The sequence below is a fragment of the Leishmania infantum genome, chromosome 26, assembly GCF_000002875.2.
Source record: "Leishmania infantum JPCM5 genome chromosome 26".
In the NCBI taxonomy this organism is placed as follows: domain Eukaryota; phylum Euglenozoa; class Kinetoplastea; order Trypanosomatida; family Trypanosomatidae; genus Leishmania; species Leishmania infantum.
Genome location: NC_009410.2, coordinates 606,331 through 631,991, shown reverse-complemented (window position 1 = coordinate 631,991; position 25,661 = coordinate 606,331). Strand labels below are relative to the sequence as shown.

At 57.0% G+C, this 25,661-nt stretch overlaps 9 protein-coding genes across 9 annotated transcripts; all 9 read right to left on the bottom strand.

Moving 5' to 3' along the window:
- Positions 1-569: 569 nt before the first annotated feature.
- Positions 570-1,208, bottom strand: LINJ_26_1770 (hypothetical protein, unknown function; the record flags this gene model as incomplete). The annotated part of the gene is made up of 1 exon (XM_001470485.1): positions 570-1,208. The coding sequence occupies one exon, from the start codon at positions 1,206-1,208 to the stop codon at positions 570-572; it is 639 nt and encodes a 212-aa protein (XP_001470522.1).
- A 727-nt stretch (positions 1,209-1,935) lies between these two features.
- LINJ_26_1760 (conserved hypothetical protein) lies at positions 1,936-3,081 on the bottom strand (the record flags this gene model as incomplete). The annotated part of the gene is made up of 1 exon (XM_001470484.1): positions 1,936-3,081. The coding sequence occupies one exon, from the start codon at positions 3,079-3,081 to the stop codon at positions 1,936-1,938; it is 1,146 nt and encodes a 381-aa protein (XP_001470521.1).
- Positions 3,082-4,068: 987 nt separating this feature from the next.
- On the bottom strand, positions 4,069-4,389 carry LINJ_26_1750 (conserved hypothetical protein; the record flags this gene model as incomplete). The annotated part of the gene is made up of 1 exon (XM_001470483.1): positions 4,069-4,389. One exon carries the CDS (start codon positions 4,387-4,389, stop codon positions 4,069-4,071), a length of 321 nt encoding a protein of 106 aa, XP_001470520.1.
- Positions 4,390-5,369: 980 nt separating this feature from the next.
- LINJ_26_1740 (conserved hypothetical protein) lies at positions 5,370-6,797 on the bottom strand (the record flags this gene model as incomplete). The annotated part of the gene is made up of 1 exon (XM_001470482.1): positions 5,370-6,797. One exon carries the CDS (start codon positions 6,795-6,797, stop codon positions 5,370-5,372), a length of 1,428 nt encoding a protein of 475 aa, XP_001470519.1.
- A 691-nt stretch (positions 6,798-7,488) lies between these two features.
- LINJ_26_1730 (conserved hypothetical protein) lies at positions 7,489-9,039 on the bottom strand (the record flags this gene model as incomplete). The annotated part of the gene is made up of 1 exon (XM_001470481.1): positions 7,489-9,039. One exon carries the CDS (start codon positions 9,037-9,039, stop codon positions 7,489-7,491), a length of 1,551 nt encoding a protein of 516 aa, XP_001470518.1.
- A 1,064-nt stretch (positions 9,040-10,103) lies between these two features.
- LINJ_26_1720 (conserved hypothetical protein) lies at positions 10,104-12,116 on the bottom strand (the record flags this gene model as incomplete). The annotated part of the gene is made up of 1 exon (XM_001470480.1): positions 10,104-12,116. The coding sequence occupies one exon, from the start codon at positions 12,114-12,116 to the stop codon at positions 10,104-10,106; it is 2,013 nt and encodes a 670-aa protein (XP_001470517.1).
- Positions 12,117-16,705: 4,589 nt separating this feature from the next.
- On the bottom strand, positions 16,706-19,783 carry LINJ_26_1710 (putative protein kinase; the record flags this gene model as incomplete). Its single annotated transcript, XM_001470479.1, has 1 exon — positions 16,706-19,783. The coding sequence occupies one exon, from the start codon at positions 19,781-19,783 to the stop codon at positions 16,706-16,708; it is 3,078 nt and encodes a 1,025-aa protein (XP_001470516.1).
- A 1,226-nt stretch (positions 19,784-21,009) lies between these two features.
- Positions 21,010-23,130, bottom strand: LINJ_26_1700 (conserved hypothetical protein; the record flags this gene model as incomplete). The annotated part of the gene is made up of 1 exon (XM_001470478.1): positions 21,010-23,130. The coding sequence occupies one exon, from the start codon at positions 23,128-23,130 to the stop codon at positions 21,010-21,012; it is 2,121 nt and encodes a 706-aa protein (XP_001470515.1).
- Positions 23,131-25,064: 1,934 nt separating this feature from the next.
- LINJ_26_1690 (putative cytochrome c oxidase subunit V) lies at positions 25,065-25,655 on the bottom strand (the record flags this gene model as incomplete). Its single annotated transcript, XM_001470477.1, has 1 exon — positions 25,065-25,655. One exon carries the CDS (start codon positions 25,653-25,655, stop codon positions 25,065-25,067), a length of 591 nt encoding a protein of 196 aa, XP_001470514.1.
- Between the last annotated feature and the right edge of the window lie 6 nt (positions 25,656-25,661).

Here is a 25,661-nt window from a genome sequence, read left to right as displayed (position 1 = left end):
CGCATACTTGCGCTTGATCATCGTTCCGTGCGTGTGCCTTCTGAGGAAGAGAAAAACATGCGTGCGAAGAGGCATGTGCGTCACCCAGAAAGAGGGGGCTGAGGCTCGCGCACACGCGCACGCGGAGAGGCACACGTGGAAGCATGACGAGATGGACCGAGACGAGGTGCTCGGAGCGCGCCCAAAGCGACAAGGGCAGGCCGTTGACCGCAAGGCGGAAGCGCATATGTAAGCCGCGCGCGTTTACTCTTCGTGTGTGTGCGTGTTGCACCGGCTAGCCGATAGGGAGTACCGCACCGAGAAGGGGGCAGGGAGAAGCACTACATCAGAGGGAGCGGAACTGTGTACACCTACACGCGGCAAGGATCAGCAGGCGTGTGAGAGAGGGGGAAAGCGCCGTTACATTCCGCGGCGGTTAAGAGCGAGATAAATGGAGGACAAGAGCCCCACACGGTGAGATGCCCTCTCTCGGAGTGCCCAAGTTGAGAGAGGCGCAGCATATGTCTCGATTTGGAAGGGAAGCACGATGGTGGCGCAGAAGGGGGTCGTGAGAGCACTATGTGTTCGAATCAAGTAGGGCACTTGTCGAGCGTCTCATGCACCCATCGCTGCTCGTACTCGTGGAGAAGCGCCGCCTGCTCGCGCGCCTTCTGCGTTGCTGCTCCCTCGCTTTCTTCGATTGCCTTCAGCTGCGCTGCAATGGCAGCGGTGTCGCCCCTCGCGCTCATCGCCTGCTGGCGGGTGCCTTCCATCTTACGCCGAAGAGCGTCGATGTGAAGCAGGTCCCCGTCACTGTCTTCGAGCGAGATGAGGTAGTTATCAAGGCAGCCCTGCGCGATGTCTCGGTAGCGTTTCTGGCGGTTTTCCGCGAGGTGGCGTAGCCGGTTCGCAGCCTCCGCCCCCGCCGCCGGATCCGCCTCGTCAGCGGTCTGCGAGAAGACGGCTGCCTGCATCACCGCAGTTATAGCCGTGGGGGTGATGGACAAGCGCGGCACCTTTGTATCCGGAGCTGTCACCGCCTCCCCTCTCCCCTGCTTCTGGAGCAACTGCTTGCGGGCCCACGTCACCATGTACTCTAGAATGTCCTGCGGTCTGTCATACATGCTGTCCGTCACGAAGTTCGTGAGAGCCTCCTGAAGCACATGGCGGGCGTCGGAAGGGTGTGAGTGAGCCTCTGGCGACGAAACCACGTTTGGTGTCGACCCCATCGGCGCGGCGTGCGCTTCCTCCGACGGAGGCGCTGGGCAACGAGAGTGACACAAGCAAAGAAAAGGTGCAAGGGACGGGGGTATGCAATGAGGGTGCCAGGCCCAGGTGCACAGAGTTGATCTCAATCAGCTTTTGTGGCCAAAAGAAGAGGACCATCCATGCAAGATGTGAGCACGCCATCCCAGGGGATGGGGTGTGTTGAAGGGATGTTCAAGCGGGATAACAACAAGAGACGGAACGGTGGAGAGAAGGGGGACGAGGAAGGCCGGCAGAACCGCCCTCGCGTCAGGGGCGTCCGGCAAAGACAGCGAAGCTACGCTCCTTTGGCTTTGGTGGAGGACGTTGAACAAAACCGCACACGCTACCGTGCATCCATCCCCCGCTTTCCACGCACTCACCACAAGCTAGGGTGAGGAGGAAGGGGAAGGGAGGGGCGTGGTTCACTATCAAGATGGCCTGCCTTGCTCAGTATGACGCTTTCGTTATTGCTTCGCGAGCATCATGTCTAAGAGACAAAGTGAGCGTATGGGTGGAGAGGCGTGCAGTGCATCGCTGTATCCAAGCAACGCACGCAAGCGGCAGGTAGTAGCAGCAGATAGATAAGGAATAAAAACAAGAGTGACGGCGCGCAGTAGACTGCCGCCATTCGCACCTCTGCACGCACCGAAAGAAATCGGCCACAGAGAAACACGTATTTCAAGCAAAGCACAGTGGGATCGGACCCTGTCAAGCACCCTCGACTCTGCCAGATCGACGCTGCTGGCAATCCTGTCCCTCGGCAGAAGCAGGCGAATAGTGGCAGTAGAAAGGGCGGCCGTCAGCGGCACAGAAGCCCGAGAAGGGTGGCAGCGAGTAGTCTGCGTCCCTACCCACCGAGAGATACGACCACGAGCCGAGAACGCGCTCAGGACACGACGCGGCGCGTCGGCGCCGCACACAACGATGCACCCACGCATAACCAGCATAGGTGGATGTCAACGGTGACGCGGCATTCACTGTGCCCTCGCAACATGACTCGCCAATAGCGCCGCGGAGTGCAGCAGCAGCAGCGTCAGTGGGCAACTGTTCTGCAGCGTGTTTTGCTGCGGGCATTGTGTCAGAAAGTTCCCCAGAATCAATAAGGACGGCCTCATCCTCGTGATCGCACTCGTCAGCGGAAGAGCCGGGCGGCGCCACGATCGCCTCTCTCGCCGGGTCAAAGCGGAGAAGCTTCCAGTAGGGAGATGCTGCCGTCAAGAGTCGCCGCTCTCGCAAGCATATGGCGCGTCCAGCAGCCGTAGTGAACTGCGTCGGTACCCACATTGTGACGGCTGTTGTTGGTGGCACTTCCGTGCATCCTATGGAGTTGAGTGTGTTGGCTGCCGAAGCCGGCACAGAGGCGTTCCCAGCATCCCTGTAACTGCTGTGCTGCGGGGCATCCTGCACGTGGTGCTCTAAAAACGATGGTGTCGTCGTACTCTCGGCGCCGGAGTGCAAAGGCCCTCTACCCGCAGCCCCACTGGTGATGTCTTGCGTCTCGATGCCGGTGGCAGGTGCAGTCGCTGACGCATCTGTGTCGGTCACGCTGTCTTGGCGAGCGCAAGAGCTGCGCTTGGACCTCGCGGTCTGCAGAGTGCCACTGGCGTCACTGCAGCATCGCGGTCGACGGCGCTCATGATGGGCAGTCGACTTCACTTTTACCTCGAACGCGCCGGCCTCAGACACCCCCGCCGTTGCTGCGTCGCACTCGGAAGGCGCCCCAGCCCCTTCCGCTGATGTCGAGTCCGCCGCCGCCGCCTTTGGAGTAGACGCGAAAGGACCTCGAGTCCCCACCGCCTCCCTGGGGGGTGAAACGCAGAGGCCCTCACGAGTGGGAAGAGTAGAAGCGGACATTGCATGGGAACCTTCAGTGCAAGCGAGGCGTCCATGTGTGTACGCCCTGATCCAGACGTCCCCACAGGAAAAACGCGAAGAAGAAATGCCCAGGGAGAGGGCGGAAACGCTTCTAGAAATCAAGGATGCGACAGAGTTATGAGAGTGCAGGAAAGAGACCAGCACATGCAGGGGGGATTGGGGCAGGTGGGTGGGCAGGCGCACGAAGCAAGCACAACAGCACCCTCAGAAGTGCCGCCAAAACATTTTTTTTTTTTTGGGGGGGGGGGGGGTAGGAGGTTGACCGTTAAAGCCGGAGGTTGCGGAGTGCTCTCCATGTCGAAGAGATGAGCCGAGGTGCTCAGCTCAGCGGCACTATCCCCCCCCTCCATCCCCTTACAACGGTGTCACTGGGAAAGCAGTTCACTTGTTGTTTCGCGTTCCAACAAAAGTTTGTACGTGTGTAGGCACGCGTGCCACAGAGGGAGCCGAGTGCTTATGCATCATCACAGGCGCAACCGAAAGAAACCATACACACACACGCACACGAGCCTGAACCAGCGTGTACGAGGAGAGAAAACAGGACGCTCTTCCACGTGATCAGCAGCAGCCGCAGGCCTGCAGCTCAAGCACAGCGTGTCTTAGGGGCACTGACGAGGTCAACGATACCACATGCAAAACGGCAAGGGAAAGAGAGAAGCGAGTCGCCCCCTCATCCTGATCCCGTTGCCACCGCCGCAAGGATTGGACTGGCATCCGCGAATGGTGGACATGCCTTCCAGAATCGCATGAACTGGCGGCAGGAGACACAAGAGAGACGGCGCAGAGAAAGAATCCAACTCGTTTTGTAACTGAACAAGCTCCGCAGCTGACCAGAACAAAGCACGCGCACACAGACGCACACGTGAGGGCACTATCGCCTCGCCCATTTCTTCACCTCCCTTTCTACAGCTCCTCCTCGCCCTCCGCCTCCTTTCACTTGGCCGCTGCCGCAGGCGAGGAAGCCCTCTACTCTACGGAACTGGTGCGCTTCGACGAATGAGCCCACGACGGTGAGCTTCCGTCCAATCGGGTGTCGTGCTCCGAGTGGTCGCTGGCATCAGGGTGCGTCTTTGCGGTAGCATCCTCCTCCTCATTGCTGTGCTCGATGCCCTTTAGCAGCGAAATCGACGATGCCTGTATCTTCGTGGCCCACGTAATCATGTACACATAGACGTTGCCGGGTCGGCTCTCCATGGCGTCGGCCACAAACTGCTGCAGGATGTTGCGCATGCCCACCTCTTCCAGGTAGGCCTTGTCTGCCTCGATGATTTCGTGGTACTGATTCATTGTTCCTGCGTTCTTGTGCTGCTCGAGTAAGTTGGTAAGTGGGTCGGGGGCGTAGCGAGCAGCAGAGGCAAGGTGTGAAGTGAGATACAGCTGAGTTGCGTGTAGTGCAGCGTGTAGTGGGACTGTGGTCTTTTCCTTGTTTGATGATGATGGTGGTGGTGCAGGGAGAGGAGAGCGCTTGCCGTGCTCGTAAAGATCACTGCAGGGTATCTGAAGCGACCGGGAGGGGGGGTGGGGCGGAGAGGCGGCAGTGAAGGGAAGAGAGAAAAGCGGGTGAGGAAAGGCAACGGCAGCGAGTCCGCTTGATCACCAGCAACACGAGAGGGCACGCGACGCAAGTCGAGGCCGCCATTCTTGTGCGGAGGACAGATAAGAGCAGGAGAGGCGGGGAAAGACCGCCACAAGGCACTGAAGGAGACCCTCGAACAGTCCTCTTCACTGAAATTATGACTGCCACCACTGTCATGCTCTCTTTTGGTGTCGGCTGTCGTCATGCACGGCAGTTGGCAAGCATCGATGATGGATAGCTGCTGCTTCGCAGTGGTATGCGACTGGTATGATGCAGGATATCCACCGGCTGTTCTAGGGAGGGTCCAGCGGCAGCTGATGACGAGGGCGCGTCGGGCTCCATAAGAACAGGAGAACGAGAGAATACGTCCAGTCACGCGCGCATAAACGTGCAACGACTGAGAAGTGGTGAGATGTACATGTTAGCGAAAGGGGAGAGAGTGCGACAACGCTGCAGAGGGAAGAGAGTCAACGAAATCGCAAAGAAGTGGGGCGAGAGGATGGAGCCACAAGAAAAACAAGTCCCACAAGGGAAGAGAAGACGGCGGCGGGAGAGAGAGCAACACGCGCGCTGTCGCCGTCGACGCTCGAAGAGAAAACCACAACAGGCGCGCGCAACGAAGCTCACACACATACACACAGACAAGCAGACGCGATCACCCCTCTTCCTGTAAGCGCCGAGGAACGGGTGACTATTTCAGCATCTTCTTCAGTGGCGGCAACAGGCAGCCGCTCTTGGCGGCCTCTGCTGAGGCTCGCTTCGCAGCATGCGACGCCGTCTTGACATCTGCTTCTGCTGCCGCGGTAATCGGTGGCGGAGGTGGGTGAATCTTCACTGTGCGATCTATGGACACATAGTAGCCAAGGCCTTCATCCCACTTGACACGGCAACGCCCGCAGACCTTCTTGGGTGCGTCGCCCACGAACAGCGACACTCCGCCTGTTCCATGCCGGCACCCTTTCACAAAACCTTCTTGCTGCTCTTGAAAGAGCCTCAGTAGCTTCGCTGTGCGAAGCGCCCGTCTCCTCTCTCGCTTCTCGCGCGCCGCCGCGAGGGCAAGCTGCTCAGGGGTGTTGAGGAATCGTACCAGTGCGCGGTTCTCAGCATCGGCCTTGCCCTCTGCCTCTTCCTGCACAAACGTCTCCCAGAACTTCGCTGACTCGGCCTCGACAAGCTTTCGCAGCTCCATCTCCTGCACTATGATGAAGGTGAGCGCCGCGCGAAATCGATGAGTAGCAGCTCGACGCTCCACCTCACGCGTGCTGGCGTCCACCGAAGCCGCTGTTTCAAGCTCCACTCGCAGCCGCCACGCATCGCGGCCCTCCTGGCGAAGCTGCGCATCTTGCTGCGCGTACTCCTCGTCAATACGGCGGCGAATTCGCTGCTCAAGATACTGCACCGGAAGCGCTGCTGCCGACACCGCCCGCATTCGCGATTCACGCTCCTCCTCCTGAAGCTCCCGCACCGCTGCGATTTGGTCCAAGGCGGCTTCGGCCAGCAGTGAGCGCGCCTCCGCCTCTGCAGCGATGAGCTCCTTCTGCTCCTCTGTTCTCTTCCTACGCGTGTAGGTTTGCTGGGCCTCGCTACGCAGCGTAGACACCTCAGCCGACGTGAAGAGTCGCTGAGCAGACTTGGGCATGCACGGTTGCCTGTTGGTGCCATCGAAAAAAACTTGCAGACATGCGTGGTGCGGCGTTGAAATTTTCCGTGGTGAGGACGGTTCCTTGGTGCGGCCATCTGCATAGCTTTCTACCTTGTCGGTCACAGCAGCAGCACCACTATCAACGAAATCAGCCGCAGTCGCAAGAAAGGGGGGTGTCAGCTGCTGCGGTCGGTGCACGCTACGCAAGTCACTTACCTTGTACGCTTCGGCGGTGCAGGAGCGCAACGAGGGCAGAGACACGGCAGACGTCACCTCCGCGTCCGGGAGTGCGGCCGGCCCTGGCGGCGCCGTATTCGCACAACGTGCAGCCGAGGCTGTCGAGAACAAGGCCGAAGCCTCATGGGAGCGGCAACTTAACCGTCGTGATGTCATCGAAACCTTGGAGCTCTGACTGCTGTTGCTCTCCCGCCGCCACCCATCAATGGAACGGCGCAGTGGCTGTGAAGGGCGGAGCATTGATGCTGGATGCAGACCGTACAGGACGAGACAGCGGATAGAGCCGCTGGTGGAAGAAGGCAGGAGATGAGACGAGCAACAAGAGAATAGCTGCACGTGTTTGTCTCTTGATGCCACTGTTCAGGATGTTGGCGGAGCACGGCTGGCACGGAGAGCAAGCTTTCACGCGAAGTGAAGGGGATAGAGCATGGTGCGTCCTTTGCACCGTGCAGCGAGTCACAGTGGCCGTGTCCTGGGCGTTACCGCGGTCCTGTCAGCCCTTTCAGCAGTCATCAATGACAGCGTTTGTGAGCATGTGTGCAGCGTAGAGCAAATCGTGCGCAGAGTCGGCACCGCGAGAGAGACATGAGCTTGAAGCCACAGCGATGCCGTGAGCGCTGATCAGCGGGGGAAGGTGAAGAAAGAAGAGATGCGAGAGGGGGGTCAAAGACACCTCACGCACATACTCGCACACCGCACGGCAGCACTACGATAATCAGTGGCGTATTGAAGAAGCCTCTCGACCGACAGAAAATAAACGGTAGCAGAAAGGAAGCACTCTCGACCCACGTCTCGCAGACGCTGAGAGAGAGAGAGACGACGCTCACCATCGCGGCCTCGCGCCCTGGTAAAGAAGCAGCCAGCGCGTGTTGCGCCAATGGGGCACTTGGCTAAAAGCCTGTGCAGTCCTCGAGCGCTTACGCATCATCTCCTACACAAGTGCCTCGAGGTTCGGCAGAGACATGCGATCACAGCGAAACACCTCCAACAAATCCGCCAGCCGGTTCAGATTGGCCTTGCGATCACCAGAGAGGGTGTAGAACCGCACGAGGCTCTCCACAAACGCGTCGGAGTTACAAAGCACGTGCGGCTCCGCCTTGGCGTACCCCTCCAGCGTCGTGCACAGGCTAGACATGAGCTTGGTAGGGTCGGCGTCGCTGCAGTACGCCTGGCACGTTGCGTGGGACACCTGCGCGTTCGCACAAATGTCCTGAAGCACCCAACGGCGTAGCGCGTCCTCGCTGATGCAGCCGTCAGAAACCGGAGAAGAATGCACATCCGTGCCGGAACCATCCGCAGCGGCACGCAAGGCCTGCTTCATGTCGGCAGCCGCGTCAATCACGTCGCGGAAGAGCCGAACCGCCTCTCTGAACTCGCCCCTGAACACCGCCATGAACGCATCACAGGAAAGCACGACTAGTTTGCAGAGGTTCGCGTTGGACACCACATTCGACGGCGTCGCTTCTGTGCTGCTGTCTGCACCGTTGGCAGCGGCGATCTTCTGGATTGCAGCGTGCGTCGCATGTGCACGCGAAGCATCGCCGATGTGGAGGGCAAGGCAAAAGAGCTGCTGCAGGTGAAGGGCGTGGCGAAGCTGATGGAGCTCATCGGAAAGGTCATGGAACTTGTGGTGCCAAATCTCCTCGGTGCGCAGCACCTGTTCCGCCAGACTGTGCGCCAAAGACTGCTGGTTCATGTGAATGTGCACATGCAGCAGGGCACGCTGCACACGCAACACCCGTCGTGTCCAGGTGCGTTGCAGAGCCGCAGAGGCCGCTGAGTGCTCCACTGCGTCAGCGCCGACAGCAGCGGAGATGCGCGCTTGACTGTTGGCCACGCCGCACTGACGCTCGTGTCGGAGGCACTCCTCCAGCAGCGCATACAGCTTCTTCTGCGCCTCCATCGGCGCCCCGACGTAGAGCGGGAGCAAGGCTGCCACCACCCGCAGCGAGAATGGGGCGAAGCTCTCGCGCGTGACGGGGTGGCGAAACCCCTCCCCCTCAATGTCCCCTAGGGCATCGACGACTTTCTTGGCAGCCGCGATGCGTCGCATCTTCAGATTAGCGGTCACCTGCACCAGCACGTAGGGAAGTCGTGCACTGCGCACCGCAGCGTCTGTGGAGAACCTCGACGCTGAGCTGGCTGCGGCGGTCACATCTGTCTCGGGGGGCGACTGCGTGGTCAAAGGCTCCTCCTGGGGGTGCTCAGGACTCACTCGCAGCGTGGATTCCGGTGGAGACGTACTCCAAGGCACCGAAGCATACTTGAACGGGTGACGGCGGGCCTTGGCTGCTACCTCTGTTGCGAGCCGCTCAGCCAGCGCCAGTACTTCCGACCAGTTCCCATTCGAGGCTAGGAGCCGAAGTCCGTCAGCGCTGGGTGGAACGTCGGCGAGGGTAATGCGGGCATGCATGGCACTGGCGGCATACATCGCCGGCCCGCAAAACCCCTTCGCCGACTCAACCGCTTTCTCTGACGCCATCAGAGCAGGGCAGCTGAGCAGCGGCGTACAAGAAGGCAATGACGACTGCTAAAAACGCCGCGTCACCCCGTGCGGTGCAGTGGAGTACAAGCGGCACTGCAATCACGGTGTAGGATGAGTTTCGGTGTGAGTGAGCACAAGGGGAACCGTCAGGCACCCGATGCTTTATGAAGGCGTGTATACGTATGTATATATATATATATATGTTTGTGTGCCGGTGCCGCCACAATGTCCCGCAAGGTGATGCTCTCTTCTTTATTGTGCTAAGGCAACGGATTTTTATTGCTCTCCCCTCTCCGCTCAGGTGTGGCGCGGCGCAAACTAAGCGTGTGTGTGTGTGTGTGTGCACCTGGCGGATACAATCGCAGCTGTTTCAAGGCGAGATTTACAAGTGATGCTCACAGCAACTAAAGAAGTACTTGAAAAGGGGCAGAAGAGTTCAGTGAGGGACACGCGGAAGCCCGTCAAAACGGACTTTGGGGGAGATGAAGGTAATGTTCCCCGGCAGATGCAAGATGCCTGAAAGACCACGTGAGGGGGAGAGACTGCAGTGGCCTACCACTCAGCAGAGCCCTCCTCGCATCCCATTTCGTTCAACTTCTTCTCCCTCTCGCGCCTGATTGTGTCGAGGGAGCCGAACACGAAAAGGAGAACACGGCAGAGGCAGCGAACGCGCAAGCCAGCGAAAAGAAGGGGCGGATTCTTTGGTTGATGCGCATAGCTTGGGTCTTGCTTCCACACGCACACGGTGTGTGTGTGTGTACGTGTCTGTCACCTTTTCGAGGTGACCGACGAGCAAGCAGAGAATCAAAGAAGGGAAAAAAGAAAGCAAACTAAAACATCAGTAGAAGCAGAGCAAAGCAGATCCACTTGTCTCCCCGGAGTCGCCATCACAAGCACCCACACCCCGGTGTTTGGCGCGCTTGAGCAGCCCTGCCTCCCTCCAACCTGTGTCGCACCCTTTCGCCCCTCACAAGGCACTCGCGGTGTCTGCACTTAACAGGTGGAGAGAGCTGGGTGTAAGAGGTGTCGATAATGAAAAAGAGGAGGAAAAAGACACTTGATCAGCGTCGCTGGCTATGCGGGGGTGCTTGGATATGGAGCTTCAGGTAGTGCATCAACTTTGTGTGGCGTGAATGCTCCTGTGCCGCCATCTCAAAGAGCGAGAGACCATTGTGCCGGCGACGCGGCCAGTCGGAGCCGGCGTTGCGCAGCACCTCCAGCATCTCCACTTCCCGTCCTTTCTTGGATCGGCCCAAGACGCACCACACAGCTGGGGTGCGACCGTCGCTGTCCTCTACGTCTATCCATGTGGGATCGAGAGGAGTCCAGAGAGGTGGGGACCGTGTAGAGCTGCCTTGCATTTGCAGCGAGTCTGTGCACGAGGTAGCGGCCGTGATCGAAAGCAGCGCCGCCATTGCCCCTGCGTGTAAACCTCTCGCGCAGTGATGCAGTACCGTCGTGCCTTGCCGGTCGCACAGCCGCCGCACATCCGTGTCGCCCAATGCATCATCAAACCAACGAAGCACACCAACGTTTCCAGCCTCTGCAGCTGCAAATACCATGCGAAGTATCCCAGCCTCCTCGAGCTCGCAGCTCCACACGCTCTGAGATGGTTTTGACGCTCCCATCTTAACCCGAAATGCACCGACGGAGGCGGGCACGAAGTCGAGTATGCCCAGCGGCTCCATCGAGCGCGTCCGGAGAAATGAAAAAGTTCCGGTGAGGTCGTCCTTGTGTATCGCTGCAGCCATTAACGCGTGGATCAGCGTCCTGCGATCCATCTCCTCCAGCGCAAACGGGTGTACCGCCTCGATCCACTCCAGCGCCGCTGTTTGATGAAACGCCAAGGCACACTGCGCTGCGGTCAAGCGAGGCAGATAGCGAAGAGGGCCCCACGTGTTTAGCGGCGACACGGGCGGCGCGCAGCGCTGCTCCTTCAGCACCGTCGCCGCGCCGAGAAGGCCGACAAGGTAGTCCAGGTACTGCACATTTCCGCGGGCGGCAGCCAGGTGACAGAGATACATCCCCGTGTGGTCCGGGCAGTGCTCCGAAACCCACTCGCACGGGTATAGCTCTGTATTTGCACGAGCGTATACCTCGGCTTCCGACTCCGATGGCATTGCCGACGGTGGTGGAGATAGCACTGAGAAGGGTTGGAAGCCCACACCGCTGACCGGTTCTTCTACGGCAAGCATTGCAGGTGTCGGGTAGCCTTGGACAGCGTGCATCGGAGAGGAGAGCCACCGGAGTGGAAAACCAGAGGGGTAGTGGGCCAAAAGCGCCTGCACATACGCTACGTCGCCCAACTCGGCAGAAAAGTGCAGAAGCGTGTAGCAAGCGGGCAGCTTGGGTGCGCGATATGATAGGGGCGCGCGAAAAACGTGAAGGGCACTCGGCGTTTCCCCGTAGTTTCCCGCCCAAAAATCGGAGCGAAGGACGTCGGCCACGTGCTTCGGCACCTTGTCGATGGGCGGGGGAGTGCCACACATCGCCGCTAACGAGGCAAAAAGACCATCCTCCAGCTTGAGGTTGAGTAACGCCAGCTCAGAGCAGCAAAGGTGCGATGAAACGTGATCCGCGTCCTTATCGCCGTCGAACGCGAGGAACTGCTCCCATTGCGTCAAGATCTCTGGAAAACTGATCATCGGGTGCGCACGCACAGCCTCCAAGGTAAAGTAAACATGACCGGCCGGCACACTGGTCGACTTGCTCTGCCCTGCGTGCCCGCTGGAGCAGTCTGATTTTTGCTGATCATGTGACGTCGAGAAGAGCCTGGCAAGTCGCGAAGGGTCCTTCAGTTCGTCACCGCCAACCGCAGAGGCGATGCTTGCCTCTTTGCCAGCCTTCAGCTCTGCCACAGCGTCATCTGGATTTCTCAACAGGCAAGAGGGAGGTCCAAACGATGGCACCTCGCCGTTATTCCCCTGTTCGGGTGGAATAATGTCTGCGGCAGCATTCGCAGAGGAACCCTCCGCGGCACCATGATGCTCCAGGACGGATTGGAGAAGCGCCTCCACGTCCTTGGGCAGCAAGAAGCGGCGCAGCACGCGTGACGCGGCGAGAGCGCCGCGCATCAATTCTGGCGTGCGTTCCTAGTGTCTTCCTCTACTCCGCCGTCGCACGCTGCGTCTGTGCCGGGGTGCGTCCATGTACACCTGGATGTCATCGTGTGTGTGTGTGTGTATTTCCATAGGGACGGGTAGAAGAGAGGGGAGAGAAGGGTAAGTGAGGGAAGTGGCGAAAAGTGAGCGCAGCAGAGAAGGGAGCCCAAAACGAAGAGGGCGCGCAAAGCATGCGCGTTTGGAGCGTTGCAGTGCTCCAACTTGAAACCACGGCAGCACTCTCCACGCGGTGAACCCGCTTCCGTAGAGCATTTGCGAGCAGGTGTCACATGAAGAAGCGAAGATACGGTGTGCAGAGCTCTCACAATCGCTCGCTTTCCGCCTCTGACGGCACGATGGACGGTTCGAGCAACGTCAAGGGTGATAAAGAGTGTGAGAGCATCCGAACACCTCTGTCCACGGTACCTCGAAGAGTTGCGCGTGGCAGTGGCCCAAAGTGCCGAAAAGAAGGGGAGATACTCCAACGTTTTTTCTAGCCGGGGCCTTCATGTCGGCTTTTTCCTTGTCCCGATTGGTGGCCCACATAATGGAGAGGAAGAAGGGAGACGAAGCTCACAAGCACGCATTCCAGATCAAGCCGACCACACGCGCACAAACACACACGTGCGTCGGACGCCAGCATCGATGCCGAGAGCAAAGCAAGAAGATGCGCTGCATCAAAACAGAAAAGGCGAAATGAAGTGGAGCTCAAACAAAATAAAAAACAGACTGTGGAAGAGAGAACTAAGTGAGAGCGTGAAAACCCCATGCACATTGATCTATAAATAGATTGGCAGGCAACGGCACACATGAAAGAGAAGCGGAAGCAAACAAAAGAGGGGGGTATAAAGCAACAAGAGAGAGGAGGAGGTCGAACGATATCTTTGTATGATGATGCATTCCAATACATGTGCCTCGTTCTTCCCAGCTGGCGAGTTTTCTATCACCGATCAAGAGTGTACCAAGCTGCTATCCTTTGCCTTAATCTCACGATAACACTACGCAAGAATACGAAGACCTACCTATCTTTTTTTTTCCTCCATTCAAGGATTCCTGTCTCTTCATTGTAGTAGCCCTGCACTACGCCTCGCATGGTTGATGACAAGCCACGAGACGGCCTGTCTGCAAGAGTATGTTTGAAACGAATATAGAGAAATGCGAGGAGCACGCCCAGGATACGGAGAAGTGTATCCATGCGTGCAATATCCACTGTCCCCGTCATACGCTGCGGGAAGTCTCCTCTGACGAATTCCAAATGTGATGTGTGTCTCACCCAAAATATGTGAATGCACGGCAACGTGCGCGGCAAAGGGCCGAATAACCTAACCCTACGGTCCGTGCTTCAACCTACGTCAGCGCCTATGGCGTAGAACCGCCGTTGTGACCAGCTGCGCCAGCCTCGCCACCTTCAGCAAACAAAGCAGCCAATCAGCCAGGCAATTGCGCAACTGTAACCATATTCACCGTCGGAGCCTCCCTCTTCCCTGGCACGAAACACGGCGCGTTGTCCTCCCGGCGATTCGGCAAATCGGTGGCCTGCCCCAAAGGCAGTCCTGGGACACCCACCCTTTTGACAGAGCCATGCAATCAGGCTCGGGTTATCCACACTCATGGCACTGAGCTCCTGCTTCGGGTTTATGATTGCGCACCGCGGCACGCAAGTACTTCATCGGGAGCTTCATTGGGTTGATTCTCGTGTTGCTCCGCAAAGACCAGTGGTGCCACTTGCGAAAAGCCGTTCTTGCATGTATAAGCGAGCAATCGCTCCACCGCGGCACTGTCCGCCTGGGCTATTCCGTTCCAAAACGCTAGGGCGCTTTACAGCGTTGCAGGCCAACAACATGAGCGAATGTAGCGCCGTCTCGACTCCCTCATGAGGCTCTATCAGGCCCCCAGGCAATTTCTTGCACAAGAAACAACTCTGCAGTCTTGCCCGACAAATCAGTGTATGTGCCTCCCCACGTCTTCACGTCCGTGAGAGCAAGCGCGCCCTCCACACCGGTGGCTTCCTCGCGCTTTGTAAGACTTTCTTGGTCAGAAGAATACGTCCAAAACCCGCTCTCACGTCTCTGTGGAGTTAGCGGTACCTTCTCAGCTTCGTGGTGCAGCTTCAGAATAACGGACGTGTGGCTGAGAAAGGTCTCCTCCACGTTCCCCAGCTCGTTTGCCAAGCGCATCACCTTGACAGCAGGACGTAACAAAGACACCGTGTTTCGACTCGGCCTTTGTGCAAAGTTCCCCTACATGACGCCGAAGGACGCCACCAAACGCATCAAGGGTGGCCTTCGCTGTGTTGTCACCCTCATCCACGGCCGCCACAGCTTGTGGAGTGGCCTCGACTAACGGTTCCAAATGTGCTGTATGCTGGAATGAGGATATTCATGTCTTTCTCCAAGACTGAGACTTGAGTGGCTAGCTGTCCATCCTACGCACAGATCTGGCCCCCTGTTAACCTTTCCATTGTCGTTATTTCTTCACCGTAGCGCTGCTCGAGTAGGTGTACTTCACATGTCATGAAAACGCCGTTGTTCGCACCGAATGTGCTACACTTCGAAAATACTTACTGTGTTCCAAAACCTGAACTTGCAGGGGTTGATGTTGTACCCGCTGTGCATGTGCCGAAACAAAACCCTAAAAGTAACTCGATTCCTTGAGATCTCACACGAGCCTTTTGTTCTTTCCCATGGCACGTGTCCATTCCTGCTTCATACAACATGCGCCAAGCTCCACTCTTCCGGGTCTGTCACAGGCACCCAGCGCGCGGTGCAACGCAGCCGCAGACACGCATCACAGCAGTGCGCCGACTCAGTCATCTGTGCACGGCCCCTGACCCAAACTCTACCCACCCACCCGCCTCGCAGGGTGGCACTCAGCCTCCCCAGCAGCAGGCAGTGCGAGGGCCGAGCGAGACGCGTTGGTATCACGCTGACGCCTTGCCCATCGCATGGATGGCGCAAGCACGCTCACGGTCGCGGGTCGCACCGGCGCCACGCCGTCCAGGGATTGGCCGCCGGCATCCGTGCCACTGCATCGCACTGACCTCCCCACGTCCTAGGCACCCTGGCCCTGTCACCACCAGGGGTGGTTCGGCAGTGGCTGGGATAGGGGGCCACCTGGCCTCTCCACACAGAGTGGGTACTGACCCCTGAAATGCCGCGCACTCAAAGGGGTCCTTCCCCTGTCATGAGGGCGAAGAAATCCAAACGAAAAAAGACCCGACACCTGTAATCATGCGCCATGCGTCTATGCTTTCGCTACCCTCTCTTGCTCTTCTCTTGTTCCCCTCGCTATGTTCTCATTTTTTCTTTTCCGTCAAACACTTCAGCAAAAAAAAGAGGAAAAAGGAAGAAGAGAACTCTGAGAGGTGGCTGGGAGTGGGAAACAGCTCTTTCAACGCGGCCTCCCTCCCTGTCGTCTCCATCCCTGCTGCCCATACATCATTTTCTTTGTCTCTCTTTGTATCGCGCTAACTCTGAGAGCCGCCCATTCCACTTTTAATGAGCTCGTATAGAAAGCGTCGGCGTCGCCGCTCATCGGCGTGCGCAGCCCTGTATATTTCCTTCTGATGTGCGGGTTCTCTTTCAAAATGTGGAGCAGAAGGATGCATCTGTGTGCGCATGTGTAAATTAGTGTTTTGTTTTCTGTGTTAATATGCGGGATAGTGGAGGATAGAATGTACAGCGATCAGATCCGAACATGTGCGTCCGCCTTGACGGAAGAGAGAGGAAGGAGAAGGAGCGGAAACACAGGGACAGGCCTTATAGACAGAGTAAACACACCTCAAAAGACAATGTCCCGGCATCTAGAATACTAGAAACACCCACACTTCTTCTCGCGATATGGCACTCGGCCACGAACACGTCAACAAATAGAAGCTCACAGCCACAGTTCACATACGTCTGTTACACCACGGCGAAATCCTAGTCGCCTTGGACGAACCGCCTGAAGTTGAATTGGGCCATGCGTAAAACGGGAGCTTCTTCTCCTTCCTCGAGCCCTTTTCGGATACATGCTGCTTGATCGGCGCTAGAAGGGCCTGGACACAAACACACACACACACAGCGAAAAGAAAAGGAGAACGAGGGCGAAAGGAGGAGGTAGAAATGGGGAGAGCAAAGACGAACAAAAACCTACTGACATATGCACACCAACACCTATACACAGGGGACAAGGAAGAGGAACACTGCGCACCGCCTTCCTTTCCTGGCGCTCTCACAGAACCTTGTCCCGACAAGCCCCCCCCTCACCTTTTCCCTCTCCTGTCCTCGGCGCAGTATGAGCATCTCCGCACGCAAACAAAAAAAAGGAGAAATAGAACTCTTGTGCAGGTGCTCGCGTACCACCATCACCGACATCTGATCCATTCCATCCTCATCGAGGGCGCTTTTGTGTCTGGCAGACAACAATGACAAAAAAGAGGGAAAAACCACGAATAATGAAAGAACACCCCCATCAGCTGCTGTGCTTTCGACTGCGGAGACAGTGCATACGCGTGCTAGAGAGGCGGTCATTGAGCACGCGGCGCCTGGTCTTCCTGCCCCTCTGCTGCTCCGCTAGCTCTCTTACGCAGATCGTAAGGAAAAAACGGATTGGCTTGACGGGTCGAGAGGATTGCTATGTTTCGCGTCAAAAATTGTCTCCAGCTTCACCAGAGATGATGCTGCGGCATTGCCGGAAAGCAGAGGATGCATGAGAAGATCGCCAGCTCCCCAGCGCCGCTCAGGGTCAAGTTGGAAGCACTTCTCCAAAAAATCGATCAAGACCGGGTTTTGCGGCACCCTCGTCAGGTAGTCCACCGTGGATGTCATCTCACCCAGCAGCGATGAGTTCTCCATGAAGGGGGTCGGGCACGCAAACAGCTCGCACACAAGGCAGCCGATAGACCATATGTCGCAGCTCAGTGAGTGGGGGTCACCCTTGTAGACCTCCGGGGCCATGTACCGGAATGTGCCTCGCACCTCTTTGCCCGCATTGCCCTGAATTGCAGTACCAAAATCGGTCAACTTCACCGTCTCACCCTTTAGAAGAATGTTCTGGGGTTTGACATCTCGATGAGCGATGCCTCGACTGTGCAAGTAAGCAATGGCGGTCAGGACTTGCCGAATGATCTGCACGACGGACAGGTGGGCCGGCTTTTGCCGCCGTCCTACAATGATGTCTGTTAGAGAGGCCTCGCACAGCTCCATGAACAAGCTTACGTTGTTGTCCTTGCGCTCGCAGTGGAAGTAGTGCACAATGTTGGGGTGGTTCAGACTGCACATGATGGAGACCTCGTTCAGCAACGTGCTAATCGACGACTCGACGTTCTGCGAGAAGTAGAACATCTTCACCGCCATCTTGCCGCCGGTGAGATCGCTAGTCGCCTCGTACACAGCACCGTACGACCCGCGCCCGAGCAGCTTGCCGCGCGTCCATGGTGAGTCCTGCCGCAGCGTGAGAATTCGCTCACGCTCTTCGCGGGCGGAGATGGCGTTCTTCTTCATGGACACCGCCTTGCCAACCTCCAAGATGAGCTGCTGCACGTCCCGTCGCACAAGCGGCATGCAGATCGCGTGCTGCACATCGGCTGGAACTGGCATCTGGGCATCGATCAGCGGAATCACCATGGCCCCGTGGTCGTTGTTCATAAGAAGATCACGGGACGAGCTGAGCCACTCGCTGTCGCAAATAATCACATCTACATCACACGGGCGGGCAGACAAGCGTTTCTCGAGGTCGCTGCGCTCGCGCACGCTGGCGAGAGAGACAAACATTGTCTTGAGCAAGATAAGGGACAAGTTGTGTTGATCCACCATGTTCGTGATGGCGGTCACCACGTTCACCGTGCAGTTGATGATGGCCCTGGCCTGCGTGATCTGCAGCGCCTGGTCGGAGTTAGGGTTGGCATCGCCCTCGTCGCCGTCGTCCAAGATCGGTGCCACTTGACATGGAAAATGCAGCACCACGCGCTCCTCGAGAAGGTACACGCTTCCTGCCGTGCTGCGCAACAGCTGCTCCAGCTGTTGCTCCAGCTGCGCCTGATCCCACGGCCGGCACTTGGGGCCCAGCAGCACGGTCACGGCCAGCGAAAAGACGTTGCCTGTCAAGTTCAGCATCTGTAGAGTCACCGTGCAGCGGCCATTGGCTAGCCCGACGACGGTCCCAAATGTCTTGGCAACGTCTGGGTTGACGCATAGCGTGGGCGGAAACAGCGGGTCCACAATCACCTCATGCAGCCCGATCCGCTGACCCAAGGCGCGACCCAGCAGCTGCTCCACGCTTGTCCAGTCCCAGTCAGACTCCATCTCCCGCGCGAGGGTTTCCACGTGGTTTGCCAGACCGTTCTTGACAAAGCGGCTCAGGGAGTTGACGAGAGTGGAATCTTCGTGCGACAGAGAGGAGCGCTCCGATAAGAAGGACAAGGCACCGATTGTCTCGCTCACTTGATAGTTGTGCATATAAATGCGGTACTCTCTTAAGTTATCGAGCGAGTTCGCGCAGATCAGCACATTACCGATGGGCTTGCTGTCGCAGTTCAGAATTGGTGCCACCACGGTGCTGAGCGTTGTTGGGGCTGCGGTGAGGGAGCGGAGCTTGATCTTAAGTAGATTTCCGCGACGCGTATTCTTGATAAGGGAGCACACATCCTCGTCGTTGAAGCACTGGACAAGCTCGTTCAGCGGCTTGCCGATGCACCCGTCTTGCAAGAACCCCGTCATCACCTCCGCCGCGTTATTCCACCATGTAATCTGGTAGTTGCTATCGAAGGCAATCATCACCACCTGTGCATTCAGCTGCTTGCCCTCGATGTACCCAATTCTGTTCTCACCGCCGTAGGGGATGGTGTAGTAGCCTGTCTTGGTCTCACGACCCATCTCTAGCCGCTTCGTCCCACTGTCCCGCGGCCCGTCCTTTCCCCGTGGTTTGAAGCACGGCTCTTGCAAAGAATTTAGCAGGATGTCAGACGGTGACCCGCCGGCGATCAAGTACTCGTGGAATAGCTGCGAGTACAATATGTGCAAGGAGCGCACCGCAGTAAAGAAGTTGAAGGAGACGAGGGATGCAGAGAGGACAAGAAGCACGCAAGCGACACAGCCGACGGCCAACCCACTCGCCAGTGGAGCCTGCAAGGCTGGTATGATGACTAGAGCACTGCAAGAAAAGATGACTATGAGACCGAAGGAAATCATGCTGAATGCATACGGCGCCGAACCGAACGCGACCAGCTCGCGCCGCACCTTCCTACCCAAGGAAAAGCGAACGCGGCAGCGATTCATATGATCGGAGCACTCCCTCGCCAGCGACAGGGACCGCTTGCGCCACAAGAGTGCTTGTGGGCCAATGTCCACCTTGTTCTCGAGGAAGACATGGCGCAGCTGATCAATGAGTTTAGGAAGCTCCTTGTCCTCCGTCTCCGTGCCGGAGACTTCGTCAAAATGTCGAAATGTGCTGGGAGGCACGCGCCCTAGAATAAGCAGGCGCTGCTGAATCGTGAGGTGCAGAATATCTGCACGAGTTTTGGACTCCGGCGGCGGGGACGGCTCCGCACAAATCGTCTCGACCGCGTCGAAGTATGCATCGAGGAGGGCCGGCAGGCAGAAGATAACGCGAATTACATACTCCTCGTCATCCTCAGAGGCGAGGATAGGATGCGCTAGCATCCTCAAAGCTGAAGCAAGTGTTTTTCGTTGGCTTCTGGCTCTTGGCTATATAGTTTGTTGCTTCCTTTCCCTGAAGCAACCTCTTTCCCTGCTTTGCTAACGGTATTGCATAAGGAAGGCAAAGACGAAGTAGAGTGAAAGAAGCGGAGAGAAGAGCACAAAAGAAATTGCCATACACCAATGTGAGCAGCAGGAACAAGCACGGAAGTGCAAAATAAGAAACACAATTTGACCACCGTTGTTGTTTTCAATGAGACCGCGCGCACTGCTCACAAGAAAGGGGCACAGCCAACCAACGAAAGGGCAGAAAGGTGAGGAAAGGGATGTGAGAGAGACAGCCGAAGGCGACAGCAAACCCTTCATGAGCCTCGTCGAGGAAGCAGCGATACCGAGATGCAGAACCAACACTGAAGAGCAAGTGGATTCGTGCAGCAGGCCAAGAAAGCTGCTCAAGTCACCAGTATGAGCTACGACTCTGGGTGAATACTGTGAGCACCACAAGACAGAAGTCATCACGGTGCAGCAGCCGACAACTTTTTGACATCGCATGGACGATGTCGAACAGAGCACGCCCGGCCCATACGCAAGTACATGTGCGCGCGGCTCGTCCGGCATTATTGGAGGCCATTGAGAAATGAGCCTCGAGCACGCGTCCAGCCTTTGCTGTCTCAGGTGTGTGAGCTGCCCCCCCCCTCAATAATAAAAGAGCCGCGTATCGATGGTGCCGGCACTTTAGAGTTTGTACCCCCCACCCACACACACACACTAGTGTCGCACTAAAATACCAGCTTCTTCTCTTTTTGCTGCTTGGCTTGAAAGCTGTGTCTACACACAGGAGAACGGACAGCATGCAAACACCGAAAAGGAGAGTGCGCGCCCGCTAGCTGGCAACCCCCCTCCCCCATTTCGACAGCTCACAACAAAAAAGAGACGCAAGAGGCTGTGCAGCGTTCCAGAGAAAAGGTGGCGGAGAGCCGGAAAAAAAAGAACCGAAGATGCAAGAAAGGTGTAGTTTACATAAATAAGCGTCCTGCTCCCCGCTTCTCCCTTCCTGTGTGAGGGGCAACTAAACATGTGAGGCAATGGGGACAAGGGGTGAGGAATCGGTGCAAGCTCCACCGGCGTTTTGTGTCAGCTTGCGCCGGGTGGGGAAGTTTAAAGAGGTGCGAATACGCAGCAATATCACCTGCCCGTTTGGACGATCGCGTTCGGTTCCCGCTTCCACCTCAGGACTTGCCGCTTGAAACACGGCTTTGCATTTTCCGTGCCTTCAGCTTGTGCGCCGATGCGGACGACGAGGAGCGCTTCGAGCTTGCACTCGCACTGCGAAACCCTGGGATATCAAGCGCGGACTTCGACCCACGCGTGCCCTTAGTTTTCTTCCCACCTCCCTTTTTCCTCGCCTGCGATCGGCTCCTTCCACTAGCACGCGCCGAAGGAGGCCGCTTGCTCCCCTTGCGACGCCTCGATCTGCGAAGCGATGAGCTGTGGTGGGCTCGCCCGGCTGTGCTTCGCCGCTTCTTCATATTCGCGTTTATGGAGCTGCTGTGCGGCTGCGCTCTGGCAGAAAGTTGCCTGTCTACCGAAGTGAGCAGCAGGTCTGCAGGAAGCTCGGGCCTTGCAGCAAACTCGCTATCATCTGGCTGGCAGCGATCGAGCACCGGAAGCAGCGTCACCAAGTCTGCCGAGGAGCGCGCTCGCGGCGCACCGAGAGATGGAAGCAGCTCGTCTCTCGAACCTCCTAGCCGCCCGCCACCGGCCAAACGCTGGCTGGCCGCATCGAGTCCGTACGTCTCGCGATGGCTGACGTAGTGCGTAACAAGGTTGCCCACCCTTGACCCGACGTTGTAGGCGCCATTCTCGTACCGCACAAGCGAGGCATCTGCGTAGCAGGGCACCACCGCCCGCATCGCGTCGTCAAGCACTTCGTCCTCTTCAGAAGTGTCTCCGTCAAATAAGTTTGTCTGCACATGAGACCTGCCAACGTTGTATTGGCGTCTCCCCTCTCGTACCACTCGCGGCACATCAGTGAGTAAAGTGGAGAAGGTGCGACTGCTACGGTTATGCGGGAGTGGGCAGTGACGCTCACCCGTCAGCGATGCACGAATGGACGTGAGACTCTGCTCCTGCTCGAAAGCATAGCTGAGACGCTTATGCGAGGCTGAGGCGTGCAGCTCGCTGCTGCTGCTTTGCCTACTGCCACTGAGAACATCCTCCTCGATGCCCACGCTGCCGCCGTCGCCACCTCGGTTAGCTGCAGCTTTCAGCTCATAGTCGCGTGCAAAATGAGCCGGATCCGCTAAGCCTCGCTCTTGAAGCTTCAAGATGAGACTCTTCACGTCCTTGCACAGCAGGGGCTCGCTCACGTTCACGAGCTCCCACGTAGTCTCCCCGTGAACCCTAACCTTGCGAACCATCAGAGAGACGCAGCTGCTGCTGGGCGTGCCGTAAATACACAGCGGCACCAGGCAGAGCGGTGTCGAGCTCCTCGGCCGCCTCACCATGTAGAACACATTGCGCTCGCGGCTCAAGCACGTGTCCTCTGAGAACAATGTTGCAGAAACGAGAAACCCGGCGCACATGTCGAGGCGACGCAGATTCACCTCAACGCCGTCCGCGGCTGCCATGGCAACGGGTCCGTTGCTCGTGGCGGTGCGACTGACAAGGACGCCGGAATCCTCGTCGAACGCGTCATCCTCTCCGTCTCCCAAGGACACTCCTTTGGGTCCGGCAATGTTGAAGTTGCAGTAGCCACCTGTGGCCGGCTCCGTTCCCAGCACGACAAGGTGCGGTTTGTGGTGAAGCCCCTTGGAATCAGTGGTGGTGCGCCCCGTGGTAACGTAGTCCATTTTAGCCAGCTCATCGTAGAAAATGCACACCGCCGTGTCAAAAAAGAGCGGGGCATTCGCGACTATGTCGGCCAGCGCTCCCACTTCGTTCCCTCCGCCCATCGCCCTCGATGCGAAAGGGGCCACAGTCGGATCATCGGCGTCGACCGCCCCGCTGGCATCCCTCCGCCCCAACGCAGAAGGACGCAAGATTGAGTACCCGGTAGCGCCTTTCTTTTCGGCGGGCCCTGCATCATTCCCCGTTGATGAGGTCGGTATTTTTGACTTGCTGGTGGCGATGTTGACGCCGGTTGCGTGGTTTATGGACTCTTGAGAAGAGTCTCCCACAGGCGAACTGTCAGTTACCTCCGCTTTCAGCGCGGAGGCTTTTGCCGCTTTGGCGCGATCGTGGTGCCTCGGGCGGAACAGCACAATCTCAAACTCGGAAGACTTGCAGCTGAGAGCTATCGACTCGCCGGGGCGCAGCACCCGTGCATGGATTTCCACCTTCTTTACCATTGACGTCACCAACTCAAAGGTGCGACAAAGCACGTCAGAGGCAAAGAAGATTAGTAACTATGGTGTGATTAAGTGTGTCGGAAGGAGGTAGGGTGTTGTTTTTCCCGCCGGTCATCGGATTCGCGGCGTCCCAGAACATGTGAAATGCAGGTGTGCGATGGAAGTCAGTGTGGGAACAGGACTCAAGTGCGAAAGAGAAGCAGGAGAGCATTGCAAAAAGTGGTTTTTTTCAGAGTCGCCACTCGGTGGCACGATATCGTATCATAAAAGTCAACCACTTACGCGTGCAGAATGTGTTGAGCACGGGAGTTCGTAAGTCGCCTCAACATTTCTCATACGTGTCCTACCTCTTTGTCCTCTCTCACTTCCTCCTTGGGAACTTAGCCGTTCGCTGGCCTTCCCAATGGCATGTTCATTGCTTGAGGTCCATTGCGCCGTGACAGTGGTAATGGTACAGTGAAAGGCGGCACAGTCATTATGAGCTGCACGCGCTTGAGCAGAATCTAAAAGGATAAAAAGCACCAACCACGGCTGATTCTTTGCTTGTACTCCGCGTTGCAACGTGAGTCAATCAAAACTGGAGCCGCTAACGTATTGATGAAACGATTGGGCAAGGCGCACGAGTGATGGAGCCTTGAAGAGATTCCAGAATAGGTAAACAGCCGAGCCGTGAAGTGAATCCCGTCGCTTCAAAGTCCCGACTTTCTCTGCTGGAGCCTTCGCACACGCTTGCTCACCAATCCGATGTTGTGCTCCAACATTCTCCGTTCTCGCTGCCAAATGCGCTCGACATCCTCGTCATTGAGTCGATCCACGACCTCCCAGGAAAGCGGCTCTTCAACGCTCAACAAACTGGCGGACAGCACCGTGTTTGAGAGGCACAGGTCAGTGTCTTGAGCCCTAGCTGACAGGACAGTGCTGAGCTCCGTGAGAGCTGCTTCGTGTCGGCGAAGCTGCTCGAGGCGCTCGCGCCTGAACGCTTCCTCCAGCACTAAAAGAGACAGTGAGCCTTCTGCGATAGTGGAAGCGAGTAAACGCTCCTGCCGCTGCGTTTCTATGGCGGACAAGCCCTCATGCAGCTGTGCTGGGAGAGGTGTGTCTGTCATGCCGCTTCGTGTCTACAATACCATGTACGCCGCTTGAGTACTCACCAGCACAGGGTAAAGATCTTCCCGTCTCCGAGGCAGCTCACCAGGACATGGTGCTGTTCCGACTGCACTGGCAAGAGAGTGTGTATGGGCGAATTCATGAGGATCAAGGTTGCAAACGACGACAAAGGTGGTAAACATGATTCATGAAATGCGTGACAGAAACATATGAGGAATAAAGGAAACATTTCCCTGCACATTTGATGAGACGTCGACTCCGCTCTTGCTCACTCAGTCTCTCCTCTCCCATGAATTCCCGATGTGTCCGTCTCAAGCAGTGAGACCAGTGTCGAGAGTTGTTGACAGCTCGCGTGCAGAGTGGACAAACGGAGTTCCGCGCTCACTGACAAGCACTAAATGCGTTGATGACTAAATAATTTGCGCAACTGTTTTTCTTTCGCTTTTTTTTGAGGGTACGGCTAAGCTGAAAATCGGATGGATGTGGAAAGGGGCTGGAAGAGCGGATAACCTCAGAAGAACGTTAGCATGAGCACCAAGGGAACCCTTTTCGACTATCGTATCTCTCTGGGCCGCCTCACTTTCGTGAACTCAACCTCATTTGCGGGAAAATAGAACGAAACAAAAAAAAAATGTTACCGACATGACAACCAATACAAAGTAGTCCTACATTCCTATGATATTTTGTATGGGGAGTGACAGAGGGTGCCGCTTCCCGTGATAATTTGATAATGAAAGTGCGGAAGCAAACGGAAAAAAAAAGCTCTTGCACTTCTTTTTTTTTGTCTTTCCTTGACACAGACTGCAAACACAGCTTGTTTTCGTGGCTTAGTTGATGACCTTGTTACCGTCCTTGTAGCTTTCCAGACGCTCGATGACAGCGGGCGTCTGGAACACGTGGTCCGGAATCTCGGCGCCGCGGTACAGCGACTCCAGCAGCGAGGCAGCGCCGCGGGGAGTAGCCTCCCACTTCATCGTCTCTAAAAGAGACTTGGCGAGATACTCGACTAGCTCCATGTGTGGAATCACCACCTTGGAGTAGTCGTCATCAGGGTCGGCGAATGCGTCCAGCTTGCAGCCATCCATCTCTACCTTCAGCTGACCACCCTTGTCATCGAGAATAGGGTACGCCATCAGGCTGTAGCACTTCAGTAGGCGATGGGGATCACCGAGATGCGGTGGAAGAAAAACGCGAATAAATGTCTTGTTTTCCTTCGACACCTCACCGAGGCGGCGGAGCACATCGGCGTCGCGAGGGTCCATCGTGGAGGCGTACTGAGTGCGAATCCGGTCGTTCACTTCCGGCTTGCGCAGCATGCTGCTGTATATGGTGTCCAGTGCAGCATTGTCCCAGCCCTTACCGAAGAAGGTACGGGCAAACGGCACCACGGCCAGAGTAGGGATGCTGAAGCGCTTCATTCTATC